General features: G+C 41.3%; 1 protein-coding gene across 2 annotated transcripts in view; it reads left to right on the top strand.

Annotated features, from left to right (window-relative positions):
* The window catches only part of gal3st3 (galactose-3-O-sulfotransferase 3), a 44812-nt gene that overhangs the window by 9428 nt on the left and 8004 nt on the right, over positions 1 to 27380 (top strand). Inside the window, exons 1-2 of one of the 2 annotated variants that reach the window (XM_019356895.2) lie at positions 6011 to 6175; positions 26286 to 26388. In XM_019356895.2, coding sequence (XP_019212440.1) covers positions 6067 to 6175; positions 26286 to 26388 — 212 coding nt within the window. In that variant the 5' untranslated portion in view covers positions 6011 to 6066. Of the gene's footprint in view, positions 1 to 6010; positions 6176 to 26285; positions 26389 to 27380 lie in introns of those variants that run through there. The other variant, XM_005453168.4, reaches the window with a different exon arrangement.

The following is a 27380-nucleotide window of genomic DNA, read 5'->3' as shown; positions in this document are numbered from 1 at the left end:
CTATTCGATCAGATCACCAACAGAAAAGTTTCTCAGTTTTTTCTGAGGGTAGCCGCCCAGGCTCTCTAACTTCTGTGGCACACCCAGTCATTTTGTTTTACAAGCAGAAACCGCTCAGTTCAGAAAAGAGCTTTAATGGGGTAGATGTTCGAGGGGTCAAGCGTCAAGGCGTTCACAAATGGAATTGCATGAGCACGGAGACACAAATATAAGAGTGAGCATGGCACGGGAAGACTGTAAATGTAATCGTCTAAGGAAATGAAAGTGCACGTGTACATGCCTCCATACACAAAACTGAACATGTGAAAGCAGGGTCCTAGCATCAAACACACTTCGTCAGGAACATTCAGTGGAAAGTTTTCTGTCCCTTTAAGTGTCTATCTATCTATCTATCTATGCAGGCTGTCTTTCTGGTTCGACCTGGTGCTACCACCTTGGTCCTGTGCTACACGTGGCTGTGACATTTTGAAGACATTTAAGTTAGCTCATTATTGCATATTTCAGTGAGCCTGACAAGTTGCTATGTTTGTGCCCCGAGTGATTTGGCTCAGACTGCTTTTGTCATGTGTGTGGATCTCATCTCACACAATCTTTATAATAAAGTATAGAAAACCAAAAACCTTCCATCAGCTGCATACCTCATGTTTTACCACCTTGCCCACTGAAAATATCAGCACCACATTGCTGTGACACTATGTGATACACATACAAAGAGTAAGCGTGGCACAGTAAGACTGTAAATACAGGCAGGTAAGCAAATTGGATATGCACACATGCATGCCTGCATACACCAACTGTGTGCAGCTAATAACCTCAAAAAATTAATACAAACACACTTTATCAGGAGCTTTCAGTGGAAAGTTTTCTGTCCCAACAACATTACACTTAAACTATTAAAGAGTAGTTTGCATATTTAAGTAAAACAATGTGTTTGAACAATTACACCTTACTGAGCTATCAATTTGTATTTGTCTTATAATCATTTCTATAGATGTCCAAACAAAAGCACATATCACCAAAGTCAAATATAGAGGTTTTGACCTTTTTTTATTCTATTAATCTCTATATGCATAACATGTTCATATAATTAAAAAAAGAAGTTGACCAGCTGCAGCCTCAGCAGCACTTTCAGATATGAAGAAGATGGAAAATTGTTTGGTTCATAAAGTTGGCTGATCATAATACCTTTAGCCAACTTTATTTTTCGATAATATTTTGTATCCTCCTGTAAATATTGACAAGTTATCACGTCACAACTGTTTAAGCCTTACTATTAGATTTTAATATACTTTTTTAAAATTCAGATGAGCTCACAAACAGCTGTCCAATTTTATGTGCAGTGAGGTGCGTTTGATAGAATTTTGTTGTTTTGTTTTTTAAAGGTAAAGTTTGAAAAATTCATCCACGACTAATATTAGTAAATAGTTTTTGTTCATATAATTTTTAATCAACTAAAGAAGTAATAACATCTGACAATTCTTCAGCCAGGAAGGAGTGCAGAGCGCAAATGCAGCTTAACATGTTCAAAAGGGAAAATAAAAATAAAAATGTACAGGACAGCCTGAGGGTTTGCAGGCTGTCAGTCTGGGGCCAACACCTTAGTTCCATTCTATAGGTTCTCACCAACGTTCAAATTAGTTTTAGTCTGCCTGACAAGTAACTATGTTTATGCCTCGAGTGCTTTGGTTCATCAGACTGCTTTTGTCATGTGAATGGATCTCATCTCACACGATCTTTATAATAAAGTACTGAAAAACCAAAAACCTTCCTTTAAGCATCGCCATCAGCTGCACACCCCATGTTTTACCACCTTGCCCCACTGAAAATATCAGCACCACATTGCTGTGACACTTGATGTTCCTCTTCTTTGACTTCTAAAACTCAAACTGCAGTCAAAAGTCAGACTTTTGTCCTCAGTTTGTGAAAATATCCTCTGCAAGAGCACAGACACACAAATACATGGCACAGGAAGACTGTAAATACAGGTGTGTAAGCAAAATGGACATGCACACATGCACAAACTGCGCACAGCTAATAACCTCAGAAAATGAATGCAAACACATTTTATCAGGAGCTTTCAGTGGAAAGTTTTCTGTCCCTGGTTTGTACAAAAATATTAAACTAAAAAAAATGAAACAATATGTCATTCTAACAATAACTCCTGTGTTACAGTAAAACAATATGTTTTTTAAACAGTAACCCCTTTTGCTTCATTTCTGGTCAAGTTTCATGTCTTTGTTGTGTATTTCCTGGTTTATTTCCTTGATACGATCATTACCTCAGTCTTAAGGTTACTTTGTTGTTTTTGAAACCTATTGTGGTTAGAGCTGTAGTGTATTTTTAGTTTCTTCTGCTTCCCTCGCGTTCCCTTGTATCTTGTCAGCATTTGTCTCGTTAGGCGTCTCGATGTCATGCTATTTTGTCCACTTCCCTTGGACAAAGAGACTTGGAAAAAGTCTCTCTTTGGCATCCCTGTGCTTCTGTTTAGGAGTTTAGATTTTGCTCCTGTGTTTATGGACTTGTTCACTCAACCTAATTCATTTTTCAGTTACTGGTTTGTCTACAAGTCCTGCGGGTTTTCTTACCAGGAAACTTTGTTTCATGACAGTTATTGCTGTTAGCTTCCTTATGCTAAGACCAGAGCCATTACACAGTTGCTGTTGGTAACACTAGTGACGTCCATTTACAGTTCTTTTACATAAAAACTGAATATTTTATGCAAATCCTGAAATCTACCATCATGTATGACAGGCACATTTACATTGAGTGCCATACATGTCCCCCGATGGTTCATTGAGTTGCTGGTGTTACCGTGTGTTTGTTTGTTTCTTTGTTACAACAAATAAAGTGTGTCATTCAATAGTTATTTTACATACATTCAATTTGTTACACCTAAAGTTTAAGGATTACATCACTAAACTTCTTTAACTGTTCTTCGATTAGCAAGAGCAAATAAACGGTTGTGGAAATAAAAAAATATATAATCACACTTTTTACAAAGCTGATATAATCCCCTGATTTAAAGCACAACTTGTAGTCTTTAATGTACAAAAAGAAATCATTAAGTTGTAGTTTCTGTGAATGCATAAGGCCAAGAAAAGTTGTGGTGCAAGTTTTTATTAAATAAATAAATGAATACATTTTGTGGGTAAAGTGGGTATGTCTGCAGAATGATTGAACACTCTGCTTTTCTTTTACTTCTCCTGTAACACACATCAGTTCAGCCACCTGACTGCAGCAGAGTCGTGGTGTTTGGTTGAGATGCTCGAGCGATGTGTGAAATCTGATTACAGTCTCACACAGCTTCTGTCAGCGGCGGGAGGGCGATCTCTGTTACTGCCGCCTGGCCTGTCCCGTCTGGCTGCCCTCCTCCTGATATTCCTCTTCCCCTCTGTGGGACTGTCTGCATCACTACGCTGTATAATGGTACTGTCTGGCCCAGCGGTTAGATCCTCACGGTTTTTTTTCTAGCAAGCGCTGATGCAATGTGTTCAGGTGTTGCAGAAATAAAACTTCAAAGAAAAAGGTGTGAGGTTTTTTTTTAATGTTCGCGTGGATATTGTTTTTTCACCGGAGCAACAACTTGAAGGAAAAGAATCTAATTTAGGCGTCACTACCTCAAATATAACAGGAGTCTTTTAAGGCTAAGGCTTATGCACCGATGTTACTCAGTGGCGCAGGGAGGACAGAAAATACACTTTGGAAAAAGGTATGTTAGTTAATTATGGCCTTAATCATAGCAACTGTCTGGCAACCATTGGTTGCTAGGGAAAAATTCTGTATTCCCCGACTGATTGTGAGTTCTTGCTGGAAAACATTGGTCACAAAGAGGGTGCTACACCACAAATCTCCTTGCTATTGCTTTGGTCGCAAACAGATGTAAAGCCTCGGTCACCCGAAACTTATGTGAAAGACGCCGACTTGTCTGCAGAGAAGAGTTAATACAAGTTCGACCCCTTGAATGAAAGCTGAAAGTCCGCTCTTCAATCACATATTGATTGCTTGATTTAAAACCCACTGTGGTGGTGTACAGATGAAATTACAGAACACATTATTGCCCAAATACCAACAACTCCATGTCCAAATCCTACCTTGCAGTCCTACCAATTCTTGTAAACACTGTCTCCCAGTGCAAATTTGGGACGGTTTACATCTTCGTTTGAATTTTGTACGTAAATGTGCTCCCCTGAAACTTAACTTTGCATTTGGTATGAACAGACCATTACAGCTACTGTACATGTGCGCTACTTCAACAGGAAAGGAAAATCCAAAGCAAAACGCTGAGAAAAATGGAATAGAAAAAAAGTACTGACATTTTTGTTGTAATCATTCATGACCTGAACAGCGTAAGCTTATTAGGCCCTCACTGCACTGCTATTGTTTCCCTTTCCCTTCGTTTCATTGAAAGTGGGCAGACAGACAAAGCATTCATCTCAGGAGAAAGCTCCTCTGCTTTCCCGTGAAACTGGGAGGACAAAGTCAAACCACAAGGACTAGCCTCGTACTTTTATCCTCCTCCATCTGCTCTGCAACTTGCCTTTATCTTTTCAATGACTTTGTGTTTGCATATTTTCTCTCCGCTCAACACTTTTTCTCCATTTGGATCTCATCTGTGTGATCATCTGCATGCTGAATATCTCGGCTTTTTCTCCCGCTTTGTTTCTGCCATCGTTGCCCGTGCTTTATGTCCTGCCTGTGGTGATGCACTAATAAAAAAGGACACACCTCCGGCACTGTAAAGCTGTATCACAAAGGACACTTGCATACATCAGTATTAGCTAAGAAGCCCGGGTCAGTTGTTCTTCCTGCTCTTTCCCCAAAAAACTGAAGGTTTTTTTTTTAATGTGTTGCCTCGCTTGTTTCCCCCCTCTACGGCACATTCCCACTTCTCTCCACACCAAAGTTTTGCCGCAGGCGGCGCGCCATCTGCTTTTGACATTTTTAGAATAAGGAAAGCTTGTGGGAACAGCATGTTTATTGTTCTATTGTGGTTAATTATTCAAACAGCAGCTCTCGGTTCAGAGCGGCCGGTTATCTGCAGGCACTGCCCCGCGCAAAGCTGGACTGACACTCTGTGCAGAATTCAAAATTTGGAATTCGACATTCCGATGCTGCTTTACTCCAGTCTGGAGGTGACAGTTGGAGCTGAGAGTAGAATAAGACTCCCTGTTGTGGGTCCGGCAATTAATCAGAAGTGCAGAGTGCAGAAATAAGAGCATAAATGACAACAATGGGTCATCAATCAAAATCACAGCAGAGCACCTCCGTGGCACGCTGCCCATTATGGGCACATGTTGTGGTCCACCAGCAAGTGATCTGAAATGGGTTATTGCACTTTTTGCAATTTTTCATTTGCAAATGAAAAATTTCATTCTCGGGCAGGGCTTGCTTCATATGCAAAAACTGTAATGTAAAAGCGTTTCGAGGCTCCAGAAGGAACTATAAAATTTGCTTCGGCAATGGTGGGTTAATTTGTCTAACCAAATGCAGGACGCAGGGCACAGGAATGAAACATTAATGACTTTTTAATGGTGATAACTTATAAACTACAAAGTCAAGCGATAAACAGAGGGAAAAATCAACGAATACAAAAACTAACTTCGGCACAAGGAATCCACAGTAAGAAAAAACCAAGAGTACCAATACAGGGAATGCTTCTCTATGAGGACACTATGCAGATTACACCATAAAGGAAGACTGAGACAATATATATGTGACCTATAAAGGTGAGAGTTAACAGGTGGGGAGTTAACACAGCTAAAGACAACAAAAAGAAGGAGTCTGCAAAAGTTAAAATTCGATTTAGGAAGATAAAGGAGTCTATACAAAGTATCAGAAGAATAATAAAGAATTAAAAAAAACAATGCTTAACAAAGCCAAATAATACATTTCTAAAGATATAATAGTAAATCATATTTTAGCGTAAATATGGTTCTGTTTCTGGTTGTGGGGTTGGGGTGGCGGGCTGGAGCCTATCCCAGCTGTCATAGGGCGAGAGGGAATGTACAGGATGTCTCAGGGCTAACACAGAGTGACAGGCAACCATTCGCACTCACATTCACACCTATGAGCATTTTAGATTCCCCTGTTAGCCTAACCATACTGACCGCATGTATTTGGACTGCTGTAGCAAGCTGGAGTGTCTGGAGAGGACCCACGCAGACACGGGTCAAACGTAAGTAGCTTCACAAAACCAAAACAAGGATTAGATCCCCCAGAACGTAAAAATCCTGGGTCTGAGAACGCTCACTTTGAAAGTAAACCATTCTTGGTGAAGAGGTTTACCTGTATAACCTGCTCCTTATCTCTGCTTCAGGGTAATGGCTCCAAGCAGAAGTTGCTTGTATCACACAGACAGGACGGTGTTGAGTTGACTTGTGGGTAATGCAGGTGTCAGACTTCGATGAGAGAATGTGTGGTCTAAAAATTCTTTTGCTAATTTTGACCCTTTATAATAATGTTGAATGTGAACCACTTTAAGTCATTTAGAAAAAGGAAATAAATACATTTATACTTTTCTAAGCGATATGATACCTCATAGGGTTGGAAGAACTTCTCCATAGAAGACTTTCCATCCTGTTTACATCTGGCCATTTCACAGTGCTCACTTCGGTACAGGGGCTTCTTTGCCGTGAACCAGGTGGCCAAAAAAGTTCATTAGCAAACTGGCTTGTTATGTTATGTTGACACCTCACTACAGTATGTACATAGCTGTCTATTTGCATTACTGTAGTGTGCAAGCAGAAGGATTTTTGGTGCCTGCAACAGCTTGTAGTCTTCTTTAGACCTCTTTTACATTATTATGCACACATCAGTTATCTGTACTGTACTCCTATTAAAATGTAGCAGCAGTTTGAAACAAGTTTCTAAAAATGTGTTAAATATAAAATGTGACTGAATGTATTTTCATCAGTACAACATCAGTAAAGTGTAAATAAAAACAGAATGCATTGATGTGCAAATCTCACAGCAGAACACAGAAACCACATCAAATGTTTGAATTTTACCATTTCATAAAAAATATTAGCTCATTTTTGATGGCAACAACAGGTCAAGATAGTTCAAAGAAACTAAATCAGCTGGAGGAACGTTTTGCAACTAATTAGCAACAGTTCAGTAGTGTGACTGCCTCTCTAAGATGCTCTTTTTATACTCTCTTTTTTTGCAATTTGCAAAAAAACCCCAAAAACGTTATCTACAGTTTGTGGAACAATTCGAGAATAATGTAGAATTATGACAAACACTTCCAGAAACCAATGTCTGCAGGTTAAAGCTCTATCATGTAGAAAGACGACTGGTGTCTTTTCTGAGCAAAAAATAATTTACAATGTACAGAAACAAAGTGCAACTGTTCAGTGGTCAGACCAATCAAAATTTGAAATTCTTTTGGGAAACAATGGATTCAGTGTCATCCAGACTAAAGAGGAGAGTACCCATTTGGATTATTATTGTTTTAGAGCAACTTACGTTCACATCCAAATGTCATTTTTTCCAAGTCACGCCTTGCATATTTTAGCAAGAACATGCTAAGCCACATACTACAGCTATTTACTGCTAAGGTGATGCTGAACTGGCCTGCCTTCAATCCAGACATTTCATGTAATGGAAACATTTGGACTATTACAAACAGAAAATATGATAAAGCAGACCCGGAACTTTTCAGCAACTACAATCGTACATCAGGCAGAAATGCGGAAACAGATGATCTCCTCAGTACCTGTTACCGGTTTGTATTGATTGTTGCAAAAAGAGGAGGGGGATGCTACGCAGTGGTAAACATGTCCTTGTTGCTGCCATCACATTCAAAATTAGGGAAAGGTTTTCCTTAAGTGGTGCATTTTCTCAGTTTATTGTGTTTCATAGAGATTTGCAAATCATTGTTTTCTGTTTTTTTATTTTAGATTTTTACATAGAGTCCAAACTATTATGGAATACGGGTTGTAAAAGTAAAAGTGTAGCACATGCAATTTTTTAAAGTACGTGACATTTTTTTTGATTAGTGAACTTTAAAGTAACTATTTTTTTCAAAACCACAGCTGTCTCTTCTAGATAGTGCTCTTACCCATTGTTAGCCTCGTAACCATAGTAATCATTATATTTGCTAAAAATCAGCATTTTGACACAGTTACTGTGATGATTTGACATTTAGTCCAGATCTGACAGGATACCTGCTGCCTCTCATTCTAGCATGCAAGTCAAAAAATGTGCATTAGGAGAGGTTTCACATATGTGTCAGATTACATGTGACCCACAGATGTAGTTCTACCACTTTTATAGGAAAAATAACATGTTGCCAAATTTCTCTCATTCTGTCTTTGCCTTGGATTAACCTTCATCATCAGTCCTTGGTGATGAGCTTCGGTTTGCCAGGTTTTATCAGAACTGGACATCCTTTCTATCTCTTCCTCTCACTAATTATTCCACAAGTAATCCCGCAACACTGACGGTAATATCATGGTTTATTTGCTTTTTAATTTCTCAGTTATCACCACAGACACAACCAAAATTAACCAGAGACCTCTTTTCTATCAGTATGATAAACTGTGTGATCCGCCTTCTTCACAAATAATCAACAAGCTAGTCACCCAATTAAGGCCGTTTGACCTGGTTATAATTGGGTTTGAATAAGGATGGCGCCTTCTCCGGCGCCTTAATTACATACAGGGATTTTCACTACAATAACAACGTAATTGTAGCAATGTAATGTTGCTACAACGTAATGTAATGTAGATCTAGTATGCATTGATTTTTCCTTTTGCTGCTTGAATGCTGGATTATTGGCTCATTAGCCCGTGTTATGCAAGGGTGAGGGTTCAGCTTATGGGGTAATGGTATCCAATTACAAGAGCGGAGCTGGTCTATGTAATGTTCGCCTGCATTTTCTCTTTTTTTTTAATTGTTTTGCTGTGTAGTTAATACAGTTTTGTAGACAAAGCACCTCAACAAACAGTGAGCTCATTATTTGTTCAGCGCTACTTAAACTTTTAAAATCTGGCACTGTGGGTTACACGCTTACGTTTTTTTGGTTTCACTGACCGCATGAATATTTGGGTGGGACATGCTAAATACATGTACAATTCCCCAAACCAGCAGATCTGCTAAGTTAGCAGCAGCATGCTTAATGATAATAATGCTTGATGGCATTATAGCTCGCCTAATTACATTGCTGCTTACTTTATAAACTATAGTACTTTGTCAGGATTCCCGACTTAAGTAATAGTCACTCATTAACTCAGCAGTAAAAAAAAGTGGTCCTACATGATGAGATTTCAGACTGTGAAGACTGAAAACAGTCTTGCAAACTTACTGACATTCATTTGTGGATGTGAGGGCAGCAAAAAGACCGATTCAGCTGGGAGCCAGTGCCAATATCAATATTTTTTTCTTGTTTGCTGCAACTTTTTAAGGTTTCTTGTTTGTTCTCTCCTTTTACCCGGGAAATAAAGCAATCTTCATTATGAAAACAACAAGTACATATTTCAGGCGTTTTCACTGCATCTTGGAGCTGGATTTAGTCAGAGCTAACTGATGTGACACAGTAAATGAACATTGTCCAATTCTAACTCTAAATTCTTTCTTATTTGCAGACTGACTACTTTAATATGTCTGGGTTTAACGTGTTAACTAGCTGAGTTTTGGGAACTGCCAATCAACTACCGCTGTTAGCCCTAGTTAGTTAAAGTATGTCTGGGTCAAAAGAGGCATTTAAAGAAAAGAGCGTCAATGATACAGTATCTCATCATGATTGCTTATAAAATAATAAATTTGACCTTTACCTCGAGACAAATTTGACTGAAGACCTAGTAGGTGATTGAGGTTTGATTAAAGATTAACCAATGTTGTAAGATTAGCGATTTGAACTTTCAGTGGCATAAACGTGATGAAATAATGATGCGGAAAACTAATTATTATTGAGTTTACTAAAGGAAACCAAACCAGTCTTGTAAAGAAATTACAGTCCACACAAATCACAGCTGAGACTAAATATCTTGAGTTTTTAGTGACATCAAAACACCTGCATAAAATTTCACGAGTGTCCGGCAGTTGTTAAGATTCTCCTTGCATGGCTAAAAAGCACTCTGGCTTAATGAGCGTGTTGATGTAGAAATGGTGGAAAGACTTTTTTTTTCTGTAAGAGAAAATCCATTTCATGTGAAAGTACATTTGAGTCACCTAACAAACAACAGAGAAGACCGGGCCTTGGGCGGGAATGAACAATAAAGACATTTCTACTGATTTTAGCAGCCCTCTAAACTACAGTCTGCTTCCTACTAAAAAATAAAAAAGCAATTTGGAGCACGAGAGCTCAAAAGGTTGTTGTCTGGGTGAGCAAAACGTGACTACATACATGCCTGCAGTTCACTCTGACGGGGCGTGATGCATTTTTGTGTGTTTGTGTGTGTGTTAGAGGAAAACACTCATTCAAAATATCGCTCCCTCGTCTTTCTGCATTCATATTCTGCTCAGGGAAGTCAATGCGCCTTTTGCAACTCAGCTGTTCATTTACATAAGACAGCCTTCTACTTTGCCAAATTAATTTGATGTTCTGAGGCGAAAAGCCAGAAAGCATCTTCACAGGATGAGGCCGCAGCTTCCTGTTGGCTAGGCTGGCCCTACCTGAGGAGTTGACGTGTGCTTCGCTAGCGCACGTTGTTTTGCTGCTGCTACAAAACTGCAGTTGTTGGATTTACATAAAGCCCTCTGTGCCGCTGCTCTGTGCTTAAGCCCGGCACCAATTACTAGTGAGGGAGCAGAGTGATCCAGCAGGTTTGTTTGGACATGAGCCCTATTTTATATTCTTGGTTTACTGGATGACAGTTCATTCTGCTGCAGCGTGCCGCTTTGTTTCCGTTTCTCCACTTGGCAAAGATGAAAGAGAAAGCCCCACTTCATCAGCGTGACAAACAAGCAGCATTTGTGAATCTAAAACACACCAGTTTCTCTCATAATTACGATATATTTCCAGCAGAAAAACCTTTACCAGATCCCTCAAACTGAAGAGCTTTGACGGTGCCAGCACCAGAGCGGAAAACCAAAAGCGCTGCCTGCACGCTGCAATTAAGTTGAGACGCTGTCACAATAGGAGACAGAAGGAACATTAAAGACTCCTCTGCACCGCAGAGGAATATGTACACGCTTGTTCAAAAAGCTCGTTGGCTTTTATCAGTGAGTTGCAAATGCTCCTGAAGTGGACAGACAGATGGGGTGGCCTTTGGTAATTAGTAAAAAGGCCAGCATGTGGATCAAATCCAGAGCCTCATAGACGACAACGGGCAATCAGTCTGTCGGTGACACAGAACAATTACAGAGGGAGTGTCAAGTCCTGTTAAGATGCTAACATGAACAGCATAACTGATGCTTGACTTCTTCACATAGCTGGCCTATTTGCCAACAAGCAATTCAATAAGGAGAGACCATTAGAAGGAACTGAACATAATTTATTGATACAGAATTCAATTATGCTATTAGACTCTGATGGCTCATCACTGGGATTTCACCAGCAGAATGAAAATTCCAGCAGTGATAGGAATTAGGCAAAACCTCCCGGAGTCTAGACGCAGGTGGCGGTGAAGACAAGATGCAGGGTTGGATGAAGTGACTTGGTTCGGGTGGAGATGGGGTGGAGGTGGGTTGCACGAAGTAGTTTGCAAGGCACAGTGACAGGAGAGCGGGGTGATTTAAAGCATGCAGAGTGGCAGCTGATTGGTTTAAGGAGGAAAGATGATTAGAGTACAGCAATGATGTCAGCATTGAGTTTTACAGCGTGGGAAAGTGGAAGTGAGGAGCAGACCAGCAGTCAAACACCTGGGAAAGCAAACAGAGCGTCCTCATCGAGCTTACGCACAAACTTCCTGCCTATTATAAATGTGTTATTTTTTCCATAGGTGTGATGCAGTAGAAACAAGAAAAACTCTTTAAATATTTTTCTCAATTAGAAACATCAGGACCAACTCATCATGGTTTAATTACATTTTTTTTTTCTCATGCTGTGATAATTTTCTGTGTTCACTGCGTTTATAGATTACTCGACAAGGGTCAACCTGATAGAAAAGCAGATGTGAAATGTAAAAGTGATGTTGCAGGGCAAATGTGACATTTGCATTTGGATGCAAACTAGAATGAGATATTTACAGTCCCCATATATCAGTATCATTTCTTAAATGTTGCCAACAGTCAAATTTTAAGCACAGTTGTAAAGATAAAAACATTCTATGACAGTTTGAACTTATTTGACCTTGAAGAAGAGGTCAGAGTGTTACGCCATGCTGTGATGTGTCGTGTGATACGAGTGGAAGTAGTTCCCTCAGATGCAGAGGGAAAAAGCTGGCCATCGTGCAGAAAGCTGCAAAATGTGCCATTATTGGTTTTTCAACATCCCGCCGTGTGTGATGTGCTAAAGGTGTGGATGGAGGAGAAAGGTGGAGAAAGGTTTCTCAGCCTTCTGAAAGCACCTCTGATAAAACGTACTTGACGCTTCAGTGATGTTAAAAAAAACCCAAAAACGCACCACTCGCCGCTTCCGTTCTTTCGCAGCATTGACGAGCTTTCTTCGACCTTTGCTGCTGTAATTCAGACGTTATCACAAAACTGCTGCTGAGCCAAAAGACAGTGTCTATACAAGCAGAGGAAAAAACAGAAGATGTGCCTGTCATTTGACTTTGCTGAAGGGAACATTGTGTTGCTGATGTTCTGTTTCTCTCGTGTTCGTTCCCTGGATTTGGCTTAAGGCTTTTGTTAGCTACAAATGATCTAAAAGGCTTTTCATCGATAAGCACACGAGTACAAGGCCCGATGTTGATTCTACCCACTCATTTGGTCTCAGGCCTCTTTCATTTTCTCCTGACATGTTCTCTGGTTGTCTTTTGTCAAATCTCATCTCTCTCCCTCGCTGCCTCTGTTCTGCCTCTCCTCCCCATTTTCACCCCTCCCTCCCTCCCTCACTCACCCATATCCCCCCCTCGCTCCCTGTTTTCCCCTCTTTTCCCCGCTGCTCTCTCATCACTCTCTCTGGGGGGTCATTTGGGGTAAGATAAAGCCTGTATGTGTGGGTCCACGGGGAGTCTACCCTGCAGACAAGTAATGATCCGGACACGCTCTTAGGCGCAGTCATGCACAAACGCTCACACACAGACGGGCAGGCACAAACACAGCTGTGCGCTCTCACACACACCCACACACATCCACACACATATTAACATACATGTTAAAGTATAGACATCCACTCTGTTTCCAGCCATCTCTAGCAGTTCCAGAAACAGGGTGGGGCGCGTGGCGATAAAGCACTCTAGGGACACGGGAAGAGATAAAGGGTTGGGAGATGGAGAGATGGGGAGAGGAAAAGCCCAGCGGAGAGGAGAGGTGGAGGAGGAGGAGGGGTGGGTCAGTGAGGTGCAGTGGAGATTAAAGTAATGAGAATGGGAGGGAAGAGACTGTGGGGAGAGAGCGATAAGAGAAATAGTCTTTGGACAGGCGCAGACAGAAGCTGTGATCCTCTTCGGGTCGTCGTCCACACCCCCACCCCCACCCCCAACACACCCCGACAAAATAAGAAGTGTTTGATTCCCACCGATTCAGCGCGGTGTTTATCGACTGCTCGCGCTGAGCCGCTGAGCCCCGCCCTCCAAGTTCAGCAGGCTTAACACCGCTTATCTCGTAAATAACAACAAATCTGACCTTTTACTGGAATTCATATTGGGCGGCAGCTAATGTGAACTTTTCCATCAATGGAGGCAAATCTTGCTGAAGTAAATGACATGAGCCCAGTGGTTCGACTGGTTCGTCTCTGCAGTGATGAATCAAAGCACACACACGCATGATATTGGTCGAAAGACAAAGGATTAAAAAGTAGTCAGACCTGAAGACATGGAGAGTTGCCCGGAGGCTTGATTTTTGCAATTCCTGAGGCAGTTTTATTCACCACCTCTATTTTGACAGTGAACGGACGGTTATGTTAGCGTGCATGTTGAAATATGCATGGAAATGCACGTACTTTAAAGGCCAGAGCAGGTTTTGAAGGCTCACCCTGATGTGTGTTGTTTTTACAGTGATGACAGGAAGGCTTGTGCTTCACTCTTTCTCTTTATTTTCACTTTCCTTCTGGCTACTTCTTTTAACTGCTGTGCATGACAGCCTAACACTAAAACTTCTTTCTTTTCTTTTTTCTGTTTTTTTTGTGAATCCACTGTAAAACTCTGAACCTTTTCCTTCATTTAATGATTTATTTATTACTTATTTATACTGGTGCAGTGTGAATGCCCATGGAAGTGGTCTTTATTAGTAAGAAAAGCTGTAAAACTTGTGAAAATGCAGTTAAAAGTCAAAAATTTTAGCCCTCCTTTACATTTCCCACAGCTGACCTGTGGGCCAGATTGTAGTCTTTGCTTGGCCGATTCTGGCACCCGAGCCTTATGTTTGACAGTCATGCCTGAAACCCATCTGCGTAACACAAAGCAAAACAGCATCCTCTGAGGACGTGCACACATTGTGATATAAATTATACTGGAGCAGCTGTGGCTGAGGAGGTGGGGGGTTCATCCCTTGGGCAAGACACCGAACCCCAAATTTCTCTCAGTGCATCAATCACAGTGTTTTTGTAAATGTGTGCTTGGCAGCTAAGAAGCACTTTAAGGTTTAGAGTAAAGAAGTGTAACGAACACCTGACAGTGTGATTATACTTTTGTATTTTCTAATTAGTTTTATTTTTATTTCATTTGAACTTTTTCTCTTTTCTGTTTCAGTTTGTTTCCAGAGTGGATTTTCTTGTTTCAGACGAGTTTTTATTGTTTGAAAATGGTCAGTTCTGCTTTGGCTTTTATCCACTTCATTGTTAGTTTTAGTCTTTTTAATTATTACTGTGTGTAGGGCATGTGTCAGATGCTTTTTTTAAGGAAAATTAGAACAGTGATTACAGTAAAAACAGCTCTTTGAAAGCAGTTGACTCATAGTGTATCATGATATTGTAGGTGTCCACAGTCTCAGTAAACATGTCTTTAAATGCCTCATCAGGCAGGTTTTAATAAAACTAAACAAACAGATAATAAAGCTAAGGACATTTCCCCACATTTCTATTCCTCAGCTGTAAAAGGCTAATGAGATATTGTCGTCACCCCCTTGGGCGTGTGGGCGAAGTGTGAATGCAGCAACTCCCGAACAAGGTGACGTAGGGTTTCAAAATTCATACCATACCAAAGAAATGAGCTTTTTCCATGGCCCTACGCAGATAGATGATAGATCGATGTCAGTGCTGGTTAAGACAGAAATGAAAAAAAGTTGCAGGAAAATGGCGTAATCGAAACGGACACAAGTGTGAATGCACTGTGAGGTGAAATTTACAGAAATGATGAAACTATTACGCGCATATATCTCATTTATCTTTCATTTCTACGAGAGAAAAAAATAACTATAAATGATGGAGCTGAGCTCAACACTCATACTCCCATCACTGGTTGTACACCAATAGATCAAAAAGGCACCTTTATCTTGCTGCCGCTGCAGTGCATGACTTCCCAATATTGCCTTAAAGCAGCCGTCTAGCCTGAGTATGAAATGGGTTTAAAAATATCTCTGCTCTTGGAGGATCTTTACTTCACTCAGAGGCATTAAGTGAATGGGTGGAGCAGCGGAGACGCGAGCGAGGAGGTACAACTGTAGGAAATAACTTCAAGCGTCATATCCCAGATTGATTTTTTAGAGGATTTCAGAGATAAGGGATCAGACATTAGCAAACAGCCTTCCTGGAAAATGAGTGATTTCTTAGATTGTCCCGAAGCCCCCTGAGGATTTCTCAGAACTTGATTAATACAGTAGCTCCGAATGGCACGCTTAAACAACCTTAAACAACAGTCTTAGCATTTCGCTGCCTTGCTCCCGAGTAAATCCCTTCAGTCGCGAACAAAATAAAGTCTTTGTCCTTAAGCAGACGCAGATATTAAGACACATGCCTGCATCAGGATGCAGCTGTTACAAGCACAGCTTTGACTCCACCGCCGCTCGTCTAGCAATTGATTCTCTCTTTTCCAACAAGGGCACCCCATGACGTCTCACAATTTGCAGACAAAGTCAAACCTAAGTCACTGCACCTTGTCAACAAAAACAATAATCAGATGAGATGCTTATTGATCCCTGCAGGGCAGAAATTTGCTGGACTGTGTTGGGAGGTCAGATGGAAGGGCCGGGAGCCCTCGACCTGGAAAGGATCCAGTATCTCATTCAAGGATTTTACAGCTCGATTGTATGTATGCACTCATGTGTATATTACAGAGGTTCTGATTGAAAAGCGTGTTGTTCTAGGCTGTGCAATTAATCCAATTTGATATAAAGCCCTGACTTCAGCCTTCCTATGTGGAGTTTGAATGTTCTCCCTCAAACTCAAACTCTCGCACAGGTTAATTCGACACAAGCCAGGATGACAGAAAGAGAGCCGCTGGTCCACAGCTGCCTGAGAGTTTAGTTTCTTTTAATTTTGCTTATCTCCGTTCTTCACTTTCACTAGCTGGGCCCACGTCCTCATTTTAGGTTTGACAGCGTTTTAGTAGGTAAAAGTGAATGCTTGGACATGAATTGAGCTGCAGGTTTGGGGAAGGCCTCAAAGGGGACTGGCGATGGCTCCCGGGCCTGGCAGATCCCCGTGTACTAAATAGAAATGAAGAAGTTAAAGAATTGAGAACAAGGAGGGAGGGTGGGGCATGTAAACGAGAATGAAAAACTTGCAGAACTGGGGGAACCTATATAGATGATGTGTTTGGAGGCGTGGTCCCGCTTCTGAAATTCTGATACATAATCTCCAACTCTTTCTGTGGCTGCTCTCCTGAGGTCCACAAATCTGCTGCAGGTGTAAGTGGGTGGGCAAAAACACCACCCTGCTCTGAGCTTAAGTCTTTTATTTATTCCCTGTTTAAGTTCAATAAATGTGTGATGTTTCTGAGTTTCTTGACCTTGGTGAGCACAAACTGTGATAAAAGTTCCCAGATCGAGGTACTTACCTGGTTTACTGTCCCCGAGCGTTATTCAGCAGATGGCACTTTATCACTTTTTTTTAATAAAGTGACCCTTTGGCCCGGGCTTCCCGTTATGCAGCTCTCGTTACTAATGTGAATGAAGCTTGAGGAACACGTGGATCTTGCACCAGGATCACTGGCTTCCTAGCGCCTCCGAATTTTCCACATAGCTGTTGAAGGGCACGAGTAATGCAAACGTAACCTCAGGTCTGCTCCGCTATTTACAGTGTTATATGGGACACTGGTGCTTTGCCCTTGGTTTCCCACTGCCAACGTCATCTGCCTGGTGGCTTTGGTCAGAGCAGCTGTGCATGTGTGTGTTTCAGTAAGAACTGGGATGACATGTTGATACATACTCACTGACATACGTACAGACCACTTCTTTATGGGGCCGTAAAACTCACCCGCTGGCTCAAGCTGTGCTTTGGTGTCCTTTGTTCGGCAGCGCACCTCTCAAGTTTTGTAACCTTGCGCGGGTGCCATGGCCACCGCTGCACTGAAGATATAAGTGTTGTTAAAGCCAGTTTAACGATATATCAGTGTAGATGTTCAAATATAGAGTGAAGCCTCATATCTGATGTTGTTCGTGCTTTTCATGTTATCAGGTACTTTACTAGTTACACCTGTTTACCTGCCTTTTAATCCAAATATCTCCTGTCAGGAACCTATTTTATTCAGACATGTAAACACATTATGGTATGCTGTAGGTCAAACTGAGCATCAGAGTGAGCAAGAAAGCTGATTTATTGCATGTAAACATGGCGTGTCGACGTGTTTCAAAACCTGCTGGTATTTTTCCATACAATCATCTCTATAGTGTACAGTGAATGGTATGAACAGGAGAAAAAATGAGGTCAGAGGTCAGAGGGGAATAGTCAGATTGCTTTGAGCTAAGGCTGCAGCTGTCTCAAACAGCGCGTTCCAGGTCTCTTCATGTCACCGCGTACTTTACTAGTTACACCTGTTCATGCGTATTTTTTTTTCTGCATCTGTGTGTGTCTGCGTGTTCACGCTGAGGAAGGTATTTTTGAAACACACAAAGGTTCTGATAGCAACCTTCGAGCTGAGATGTGGCCTTCGATTTGTTTTCTACAGCAAGAAAAGTTGCTTCAAAGGTCCTGATTGTGTTGATGTTAATAATTAGTGAATGTTTACCTTAATAGCCCCAGGTCAGAGTTTTATTGGCCTGTAAATGGTATTAAATTTTTTTTAATACCATTTTTTTAACATAATATTTATTTATACTGATCTAAATGTGCAAAAACATGTTAGTAATAGCCTTGAAATAAATACAGCCCAGCACACCCCATGCCCCCCTTTATACTCACCCCTGCTTGCTGCAGGTATTGCTGCCATATAAAGTGGGACGGGATTTTAACATTGTATTAGAAAAAGTTAACAGTTCATATTTTGTTTGAACTGCAGCAGCTTTACTCTTTGTGAAACAAAGGGCGGTGGATGGAGCAGCTACAGAGCCGGCTGTATCTCAGTAAAGGTTTAATGGTGATCACAGTATGAATGATAATTTGAACTAATTGATAGTCAACTCAGGGAAGTACTTGGATATGGAGAAGAGCATCTCTGAACAGCAGCCACAGACGACCACATTAGATATGAGTTTTCCAGCTAGTATGTCTTTGGTTTTTACTGCAAGTTTAATGATATATGAGTGCAGAAGCTCAGAGATTCACGGATTATACACAGGGACATGTTACAACTGTTTAAAAAGATGAGGCTTTCTAGAAAAATACCTAAAAATTAAAATCCTGCGATTTCTTTACTTCCACTTTCAACTTCTTCTCTACCTGTACCTGCACCGATGTGGAGATTTGTCTGAGTATTGATGCCTATCGATAAGAAGAATACAGAGACTACGCAAACCTTCTGGTATACATGATAAGGATCTGTTGCCACATGGCTGACTGTGGTTGTGTGTTGGATTCATGTTAGGTTCATAGGAAATATACAGTGCAGCATCACGTCTTATCTTGTTGACAGACTGAAAGCGTGCATTTAAGGTCTCTTCATGTTGTTGCTTACTTTACTAGTTACACCTGTCCAACTGCTTTTTGATGTAAATATCCAAACTGTCAATCTCATGACAGAAAGTCATTGTATGTAAGAACAGAAATATGTCAAAAATAATACACCAATGTCCAACCTGAGCATCCGAATGAGGAAGAATTGTATTTGAATGTGTCATGGTTGTCAGACAGGCTGGTCTTTGTTTCACAACCTGCTGATCAGCTGGGACTTTTCTACACAACAGTCTTTAGAGTTTACAGAGAATGATGTGAAAAAGGGGAAAAAAAACTGAGTTTTCCCCACATTTATTAAATCAAGTAATCTGATAAGAAATACTTTTATCTTACCGATGAGCAACAACAAATACAGTACATAGAAGTGTTTCCATTTGAGAAATTGCAATAGTTTTAATAGTTTAGTGACATCAAACATCTGTCAAAACCCCCCAAACTAAACCCTGTCATGGTTTTTACCTCCCTTATTAAAATCACAGTTTTTAAAGAGTGAAAACTTGAATAAATAATCACAAGTACGGTAATGTCAAATAAAATAAGGTATGCATAAACTAAACTTGGGCTAAAATAAAATAGCCTTTACTCTGTCTTCTGCATTGCTGTGTCTTCATGTTTAAGCTAGTTAATGATTAGGTACAGTCGTGAGCCTTTAAGTGCTGTGATAGCTGCACTCAAGAAAAGCAAGGATTTCAGTAAATCTCATTTTCAGACACTCAGACTGTAGGGCCAGAATTGTGTGTCTTTCTACCAACATATCAAGCTGGTGTTGGTGTAATGGTGTGGGGGATATTTTCTTTGCATATTTTGGACTTCTTACTACCAACTGAGCATCATTTAAGCTTCACAGACTACCTGAGTAATGTAGTCAAGATAACACGCCATGTCTCAAAGCTCAAATCATCTCAAACTGGTTTCTTGAACATAACATGACTGTCATGGTCCGCGGCCCGGTGTCCGAGGAGCTGATGGGATGCCCACGGGTGTGGCTGTCGACTCCACACCTGCATCCCATTCCAGGCGATCATCAGGTGGGCTATTTAACCCCGCTCAGCCAGCTGCTCCACGCCAGTCCGTTAGTCACCTTTCAGCGGTAACCGTTCGGCGTGTTTTGAGCCTTCACCTGCCTGTCCTCCTGCCCGCCGGGAGTTCAGATCACCACCGGTCATCATCTCCTCTGTTTCCCTGGAGCACTCCCCCGGACCCTCACCCCTCCCTCCGGTTCCCACGGCCCAGCCCTGATCCCTCCCACGGTCCTGATTACAGCGTTCCTGAGTTGCTTATCTCCTGGTCCCTTTGTTTCCCATTTACTCGGCGTGTTTTCCTTTGACCCTTCCGGGACACCCTTAGTTAGTAATAAAGTTTATTTTGCGTGCACTCTGGCGTATTGTCTCTGCTTCTGGGTCCAGCTTGTGTGCTGAACTACGGTTTTTGACAATGACGAGTTCACTGTCCTCAGATGGCCTCCACAGTCACGAGCTCATGAATCAATATGGACCAAAATTTCCGAGAATGTTTCCAGCACCTTTTTGAAGGTGAAACAAAGAATTAAAGCAGGTTTGAAGGAAAAAGTTCGTCCAACCTGGTACTAGCAAGGTGTACCTGTGAAGTCCTGGTGACTGGTTATGACTGTGTTGCACTGTCCCGTCTGACAACAATTATGTCAGGTCGGCAAACATCTTTTTTTCTCATTCTGATCTGCTCAGGCTGAACTCTGGCATGTTACCTTTAATGTGTTTGCGTACTTACATGTAATGGCTTTCTTTAATGAGACTGTTTGGAGTTCAATGGATCGTCAGGAAGCCACAGGCAGACACGGTGTGATAAAAATACAAGATATGCATGCGGTGGAGTCAAAGTCTGGAATGATACGCGTGACTTTTATTTCTTTGAAACATTAAAGAGCATCTAAGTGTTGTCAAAGTCCCTTTATGGTCAGAGATCATAATGTGGCATCAGTATAGATGACAAGATTATAGAGTGGAGCAGCTGCTGTTGCCCCAGAGTGAGGAAGCTACTTATACACGCTCATTAGGTAGAAGTGAGCTTTGCATTTGTGTGTGTGCGGCAAACGTCTGCAGTGAACAGCTGTTTAAATGCGCGTGTTAGTTTGAGTTTTTTTCCTCTGCTTCTGTATCAAGCAGTGGCTGTTGAGCATTACTGTGTGTGTTAACTTCTCTCTCGCTGCATGCATTATGTGTCTTTGAATCGTAATTCTCTTGTGTCGCTGCTGGATTTCTTCAGAGCCGGGGTACTCCTACACTCACCCCTGGGGTCGCGCAGAGCCAAAGGAAATATAACGTTTAAAGAGTGTCTCTCTTTTGTTTTCACTGATTCGTGAAGAGTTGACATTTTGGAGATATTGTATTTTCACATAACAGCAGCGGAGATGTAAAAAGAAGAGCTCTGGGAGAAACGGAGGTACACTCTCCGAAAGATAGAAGAGACGGGAGGAAAGAATTTGAAACACCTGCGGGGAAAATTTAAAAGAGATGTTATTCTCTGACTTATCTCCATCTCAGATCAAATTGTGTTTCCAAACTGTTGCAGCCATAAAGAAAAACATATCCAGTGCCGGTTAGCCTGGTTTGGGATGGCATCACTCTGAACATGGACGTCTTTCGTTGCTAGCTTTGTGTTAGCATGCTCGTTTGCGCGGAAAGTTGTGACGTTGTGTTTGCAGTTGTTTCTGGCACTTTGCATATTTACACATGCTATTTTCATCCTTTCTACAGCACACACTGAGGTGAGGTCGTTGACGCAACATGTATTATGCTACAGTAGTAAAACTGTAAACGGTGTGGTGATGTTTATGTTTCAGTAAAATTCCACTCTAGCGTCTTCCTCACCACACCTGTACGGGAAACCCACGCAAACACACATGCACACACGCATGCAGCAGCTTTTTTTGCATTTTAAATCAACAGTCAAACAGAATTCAGTCATGTGTATCGCAGATATGTTCCATGTGTCTGTGGTAGATGCATTTACTGAGAACAACAAGTGTTATCAGTTCATCAGTAGCTAAGTTAGTTGCAGCTTTTTTTGGACTAAATTAAATTACAGATAGAATTAAACTTAAAAACACTTGTCAAAAAGCGACATGAGGTTTTAGGAACGAGCAAAGCCTCCAGGTCCGGGGTAATGAGCACACGCTGATGCCTCCATTTTATTCACAAAACAAGCCGTACTACTACCACCGAAAGGACTGGGTGTCCTCTCACTCGGTGCTTTTGTATCTGCAGCGATCGTTAGAGAAACCTAATCAGACTTTTTTAATTAAAGAGGCCAGAGTGTTTGTGCCAAAGGAGGATAAAGAGGAGGAAGATGATTACGAGGTGAAGGGAGGAGAGGGTGGCAGCGGCTGAGGGTGGATGAAGGGGAAGAGGTCGAGTCTGCCTGCTGAAAGCCACTTAAATCCCTTTCTTATTAACTCAGTGTGACACATGATCTTCCTCCATCCCCCTCACACACGCACGCACACATCCACATTCGCAGGGCTACAAACCTGCTCTTCTTACTTCTTACTGCTTCATTGTGTCTTATCACTGCCTTGCATCAGCTTTGGCCTTGATCTCATTACTCACGGAACCAGGATGGATCGGTCTGTGTTTTCGTGCCTCATTCAAAACAGGTATTACGCTGACATTTTCTTATGCAAATGAGATCTACCCTTTAGGTGAAGAACCCAGGGTAACTAAATGTAATTAATCTGCCTCGAAAAGGTAACATTTCTTAGGATGGCAATGAAAGTTTCGTCCTGCTCCGCTTCATGCAGGTGTAGCTGTTGTTGTTTGACTGCATGAAGTGGAGACATGTAAAGCATCCAGAAATGAACCATGAAATAAATGCATTTTCTTTTACACTGGATTAGCTCAGTAGCAGCACTAGCAACTAAAGGCATGTAGAGACGCTGTCTTAGTCCATCAACTGAACCTTTATCTTTTATAGCTATTACACTGAAGTGCAGACATTTCTACACACTGCGGTTCCTAGCATGGGAAAAGGTGGGCTGATCGGCACCTGCTGGGCTCTTCTGCTTCAGCTCATCATGTTGTGCATTCAGAGATGTTTTTCTGCATACCTTGGTTTTAACACTGTTGCCTTCCTATCAGTTTTCCTATCAGTTACAGCAGCAGGTGCTGAGTAGCTGTCTACATGTCTGTACGTAAATGCATTGGGTTTTTACAATGTATCTGGCTGATTATATATTTGTATTAAAGAGAAGTTAAACAGATGTACCGAATGAAGTGAGTTGAAGTAGCTTTTGCTGTGTTTAAAATGCCCATTGAAGCCATGTTTAAACATTTACCCTCATCCCCACTTTAGCTTTTTTAGCAGACATCACTCGGGTTCATCTGCAAATGCTGAATGCAGCTATTTTCATTCTCTGTTTCAGTAACTATGCAATTCATGGAGTCCCACAGCTTTTTCACTCACACTGGAAAACCTCATTAAAAACAAAAAGACTTTGTGTTTTTTGTGCACTCACCCCATCTCTAATATCTGTGTGCCTGAACACAGGTTTAGGAGCGTCCTTGTTGTTGAGAAAAATGCAAAGGGATCTGAGAAATCAGTTGCTAAAGTGAAACGTTTTCCACAGAGGCATGTGTCATCTTCTGTGGGTCCAAGAGTGAGTGACAGTTAGTCCCAAAGTACCGAAGGAAAATACGAACACGAGTGTCTCCATCTACACACTGTGTAGACTATATATTTTTTTAAAGAACGTTTTATTTATTAAAGAGAAGAAAAGAACCCACTTCCACACTAAGTGTGATGTGTAGTTTTCAGACAGTCTGTGCTCAGGTGAAGCTGAGTCTTGACGATTCTTCTTTCCAGTGTAGCAGAGAACAACTTTTGCTGTATATCAAAGAACACATAGCTGGGGAATGATAAGCGCTGCACAGAGAAAACACTTTTGGATCTAAGGAATGTGTTCATTGTTCTTGTACCCCTTGGATAACCTGCTATCTCCTTCTGATTTTACACTGCAGCATCTGGGCACATTAAAGTGCTTAGAACTCATTCTAATAAAGACGGGGAACCTCGGGATGATGATGATCGGTCGAATAGATTCTTTCAACTAGAAAATTAAGTTGTAAGCATCATTTGTTGATGAGGTCTGGATTAAAACAGAGAAATGGACTGAAAGCAAAGTCTTTATTGAATTCAAATCCAGTGGAGGAAATGAAATGTCGACCCATGAAAGGAAGACTTTTGGTCACATTTGAACTCAACTAGCATAAGCTTGACCATGAGGAAACATTTTTAGCAATATCGTTACGCCATATGAACCTATGAGCACTGTATATTATGGAAGTGTAGAGTCTTTGTAGCAAATATGATACAAATTAATATGTAATTTCTTTGTTTCAGTGAACACTGGCAACTACTTCATGGTTCAGACTTTAAATGGTTAATATCTTTGGTAAGAAAAAAAGAGGCAAAAAAGCAGATTAATTGATTTAAATATAAAGATAAACATTAGCAGCATGCCTGTTGTGCAGCTCTGTGGACGATACTTTGAACCAAACTGACAGCTCTGCCACATAAGAAATGCCGGAGATGGGACTGAAATTTGAGGTTATGAATGAGGCAATTCGGTATAAAAAATAAATAAATAAGAATAGATCCAGTTGTGGTCAGATGGTTGTGTCATCAGGAGAGCAGAGGGCACGCTGCATCGACAAATCAAACTGTGCGTCTGCACAATCTGTGTCAATTAGTGTGAGAGCATGGCTGCCTGTTTGGTATCAGAGCAGGCTTACGGCTTTGTGCATTTGTGTGCCCACACGTGTGTTTACGCACATTCCTGCAAAGCAGCCAACAGCTGTTCAAGGCTTTTAAAGCTGGGAGGAAAAAAACAACAGGAGTGAATGTCGGTACACACTCGGCTCATTCTCTCTTAATCTTCTACAAATCAACATGAGGTCAGCTGTTATTTCTTCACTGAAAGCTTAATTACTTTTTGGGGTACATTTGGAGATTTGACTTTGAATTCGTGACTTACTGTTCTCCAACAATTGTGCTTCATCTGCACAAAAAGCCCCCCCAAAATCTTGTTTTTATTCATGAGCTGTGGGTTTTGAACAAAAGCCTGACTCTGTGTTCTAGAGCTGTGTTTTTTTTTCTTGTGTCTTTTTCCTGAAATGCGTTATTTGACAGCTTTATTGAGTGTGTGCTTGCTTATCAATTTAAAACTTGAGTTCTTGTTTAGTGAAAAAGAAGCTTTTTGGGGCGGCAGTACATTTAATTGAGATCATCTTTAACTGATTTATTTAAAAAAAACACATCAAAACCACCATTTCAATCAAATAAAACGATGTTTGTCTAAATTTATTGAGTATTTCACTCCTGCATACAACATCTGCATTTGTACAGCAAAAGTTTAATAATCATGTTTGTTTGAGTGGGTGGCAGCAGCTCTGCCACGGTCAGTAGTTTCCCCCACTGGGACCACCGATGCTTAAAATTGATGCACTTGTGCTCCTTCACCAAACGGCATATACAGCGTGAAATCCAGCTGCTGGGAGTAACGCGAGCTCTCGTCTCCTCTGCTGGCATCCATGCAGATCGTAACATCACAGTGTAATCAAGGAGACAGACGTCAGCTATTGTTATGCAAGGGACGCGCTGTCGAGAGAGGCTTGGACTCCCTCCCGGGTTCCACTGCCCGTCGTAACTTTTCAGCGGCACGGGTCAAGTGTCACGAGGAGTTTCTGCTATAGAGCGATCTCACCGTCATGTGCTCTTTTTGTTTTTTTTGCTTTCCACACGTGCATATGTAATTTCTAACAAGACCTAATGTACGAGGCCATTTGCCCAGGGTGTCAGTAAATGTGACTATTACAGCTGTGGAAGGTAATGAAGGTATCGTTCACTGTGTTATTAGTGAGTGACAAAAGCCAAGCCGCATCCCCCTCTCCTGCTAATGGATCCCAGCAGTTATTGAATAAATCATCCTGCGCCGTGTCCGTCTCTTGCTGTTATTCGCTTTCCCGATTCCCTTTTCTTTCTGTCCTTTCGCTTTTCATTACTGCTTCCTTTCATCATTTCAGTCTCTTAACCTTCCCCTTCTTTTCTTGTGCCCCAATTTCGCGTTGCCCATTTTCTTCGTCGCTCTCCCTCGAACCTGATCCTCATATTTGCTTTCTCATTACACCTCCATCTGCTCTCGTTCCCGCCACCCTCCTGCTCTCTGTTTTTGCTTAAGTTCTCACTCGCTGTCTCTTTTTTCCTCTGCCTCCCACAGTGCCAGTGACACACACAGAGATGTGGAAGAAGAGGGTATTCCTGGTCATCATTGCCATCAGTACCATCAGTCTTCTGCTGCACCATGGGGGTCACTTAACCTGGTGAGTCACCCACGATATGAAAACACATTAAATATCCGTTATTCTTCTATAAATCCATATGGTCCTTGTTACAGTGAAAAATACAGACAGTCGTTGTGCCACACTTTTGCCTCATAGGCAAATTAATAGAGAGACTGGCTTATTATTAAAGTCAAACATGGAAACCTTGAGCGCCTAAGCACTGCCATGCTGGTCGAGGGACCAATTATAAAAGTAGAGTGCTGTAGACTTTTGACAGCCCAGCGTTTTGTTCTCTTTCAACTTCCTATTCTTGACATCTTTATCGTCTCACTTCACTAAACGCTCGTTTCCACATCCCACCTCTTATCAATGACTCTGCAGTGAGCACTGCCTTCTGTTATGTTACTGTATTCAGTGATATGTACCAAACACCTCAGATTTTAGGAGAATTTAGAACTGCAGCAGTGCTTGCAGCACATGTAGCAGAGTAGCATCAAAACTGAACCAAGCTGTGCTTTCATATTAACTGCACAATGATGCGACTCTCCCGTTCCACCGCATCCCAAAAATTCTTCATTAGGTTGAGACCTGGTAACTGTGGAGATCATTTAAGTACGGCGGACTCATTGTTGTGATCAAGAAACCAATTTGACCAGTTTGTGACATGGTTGTGTTGTCCTGATAGAAGCAGCCACTGTGGTCAGTCATAGATGGAGATGCTAAGCAACAATACTCAGATATAGGCTGTGGTGTTTAAATGATGCCCAACTGGTACTAAATGGTCCAAAATACATGAGGAAAATATCCCCCACACCATTACATCACCACCAGCTGGAACTGCTGGAACAAGATAGGTCGGATGCTTTCATATTATATATACACAAAATTCTGACACTCCTATCAGAAGAAATCAAGACTCTTCAGACCAGGCAACATTTTTCCAATTCTACTCTACTCTGTTGTCAGGTTTCTATTGCCAGGAGTCCATGTGAAATGTAGCATTACACATTACACAGTACATTACCACAATT

The sequence above is a fragment of the Oreochromis niloticus genome, linkage group LG3 (genome assembly GCF_001858045.2).
Source record: "Oreochromis niloticus isolate F11D_XX linkage group LG3, O_niloticus_UMD_NMBU, whole genome shotgun sequence".
NCBI lineage: Eukaryota > Metazoa > Chordata > Actinopteri > Cichliformes > Cichlidae > Oreochromis > Oreochromis niloticus.
Note: the sequence above shows the minus strand (reverse complement) of the source record. Positions and strands in the feature narration are given on the sequence as shown.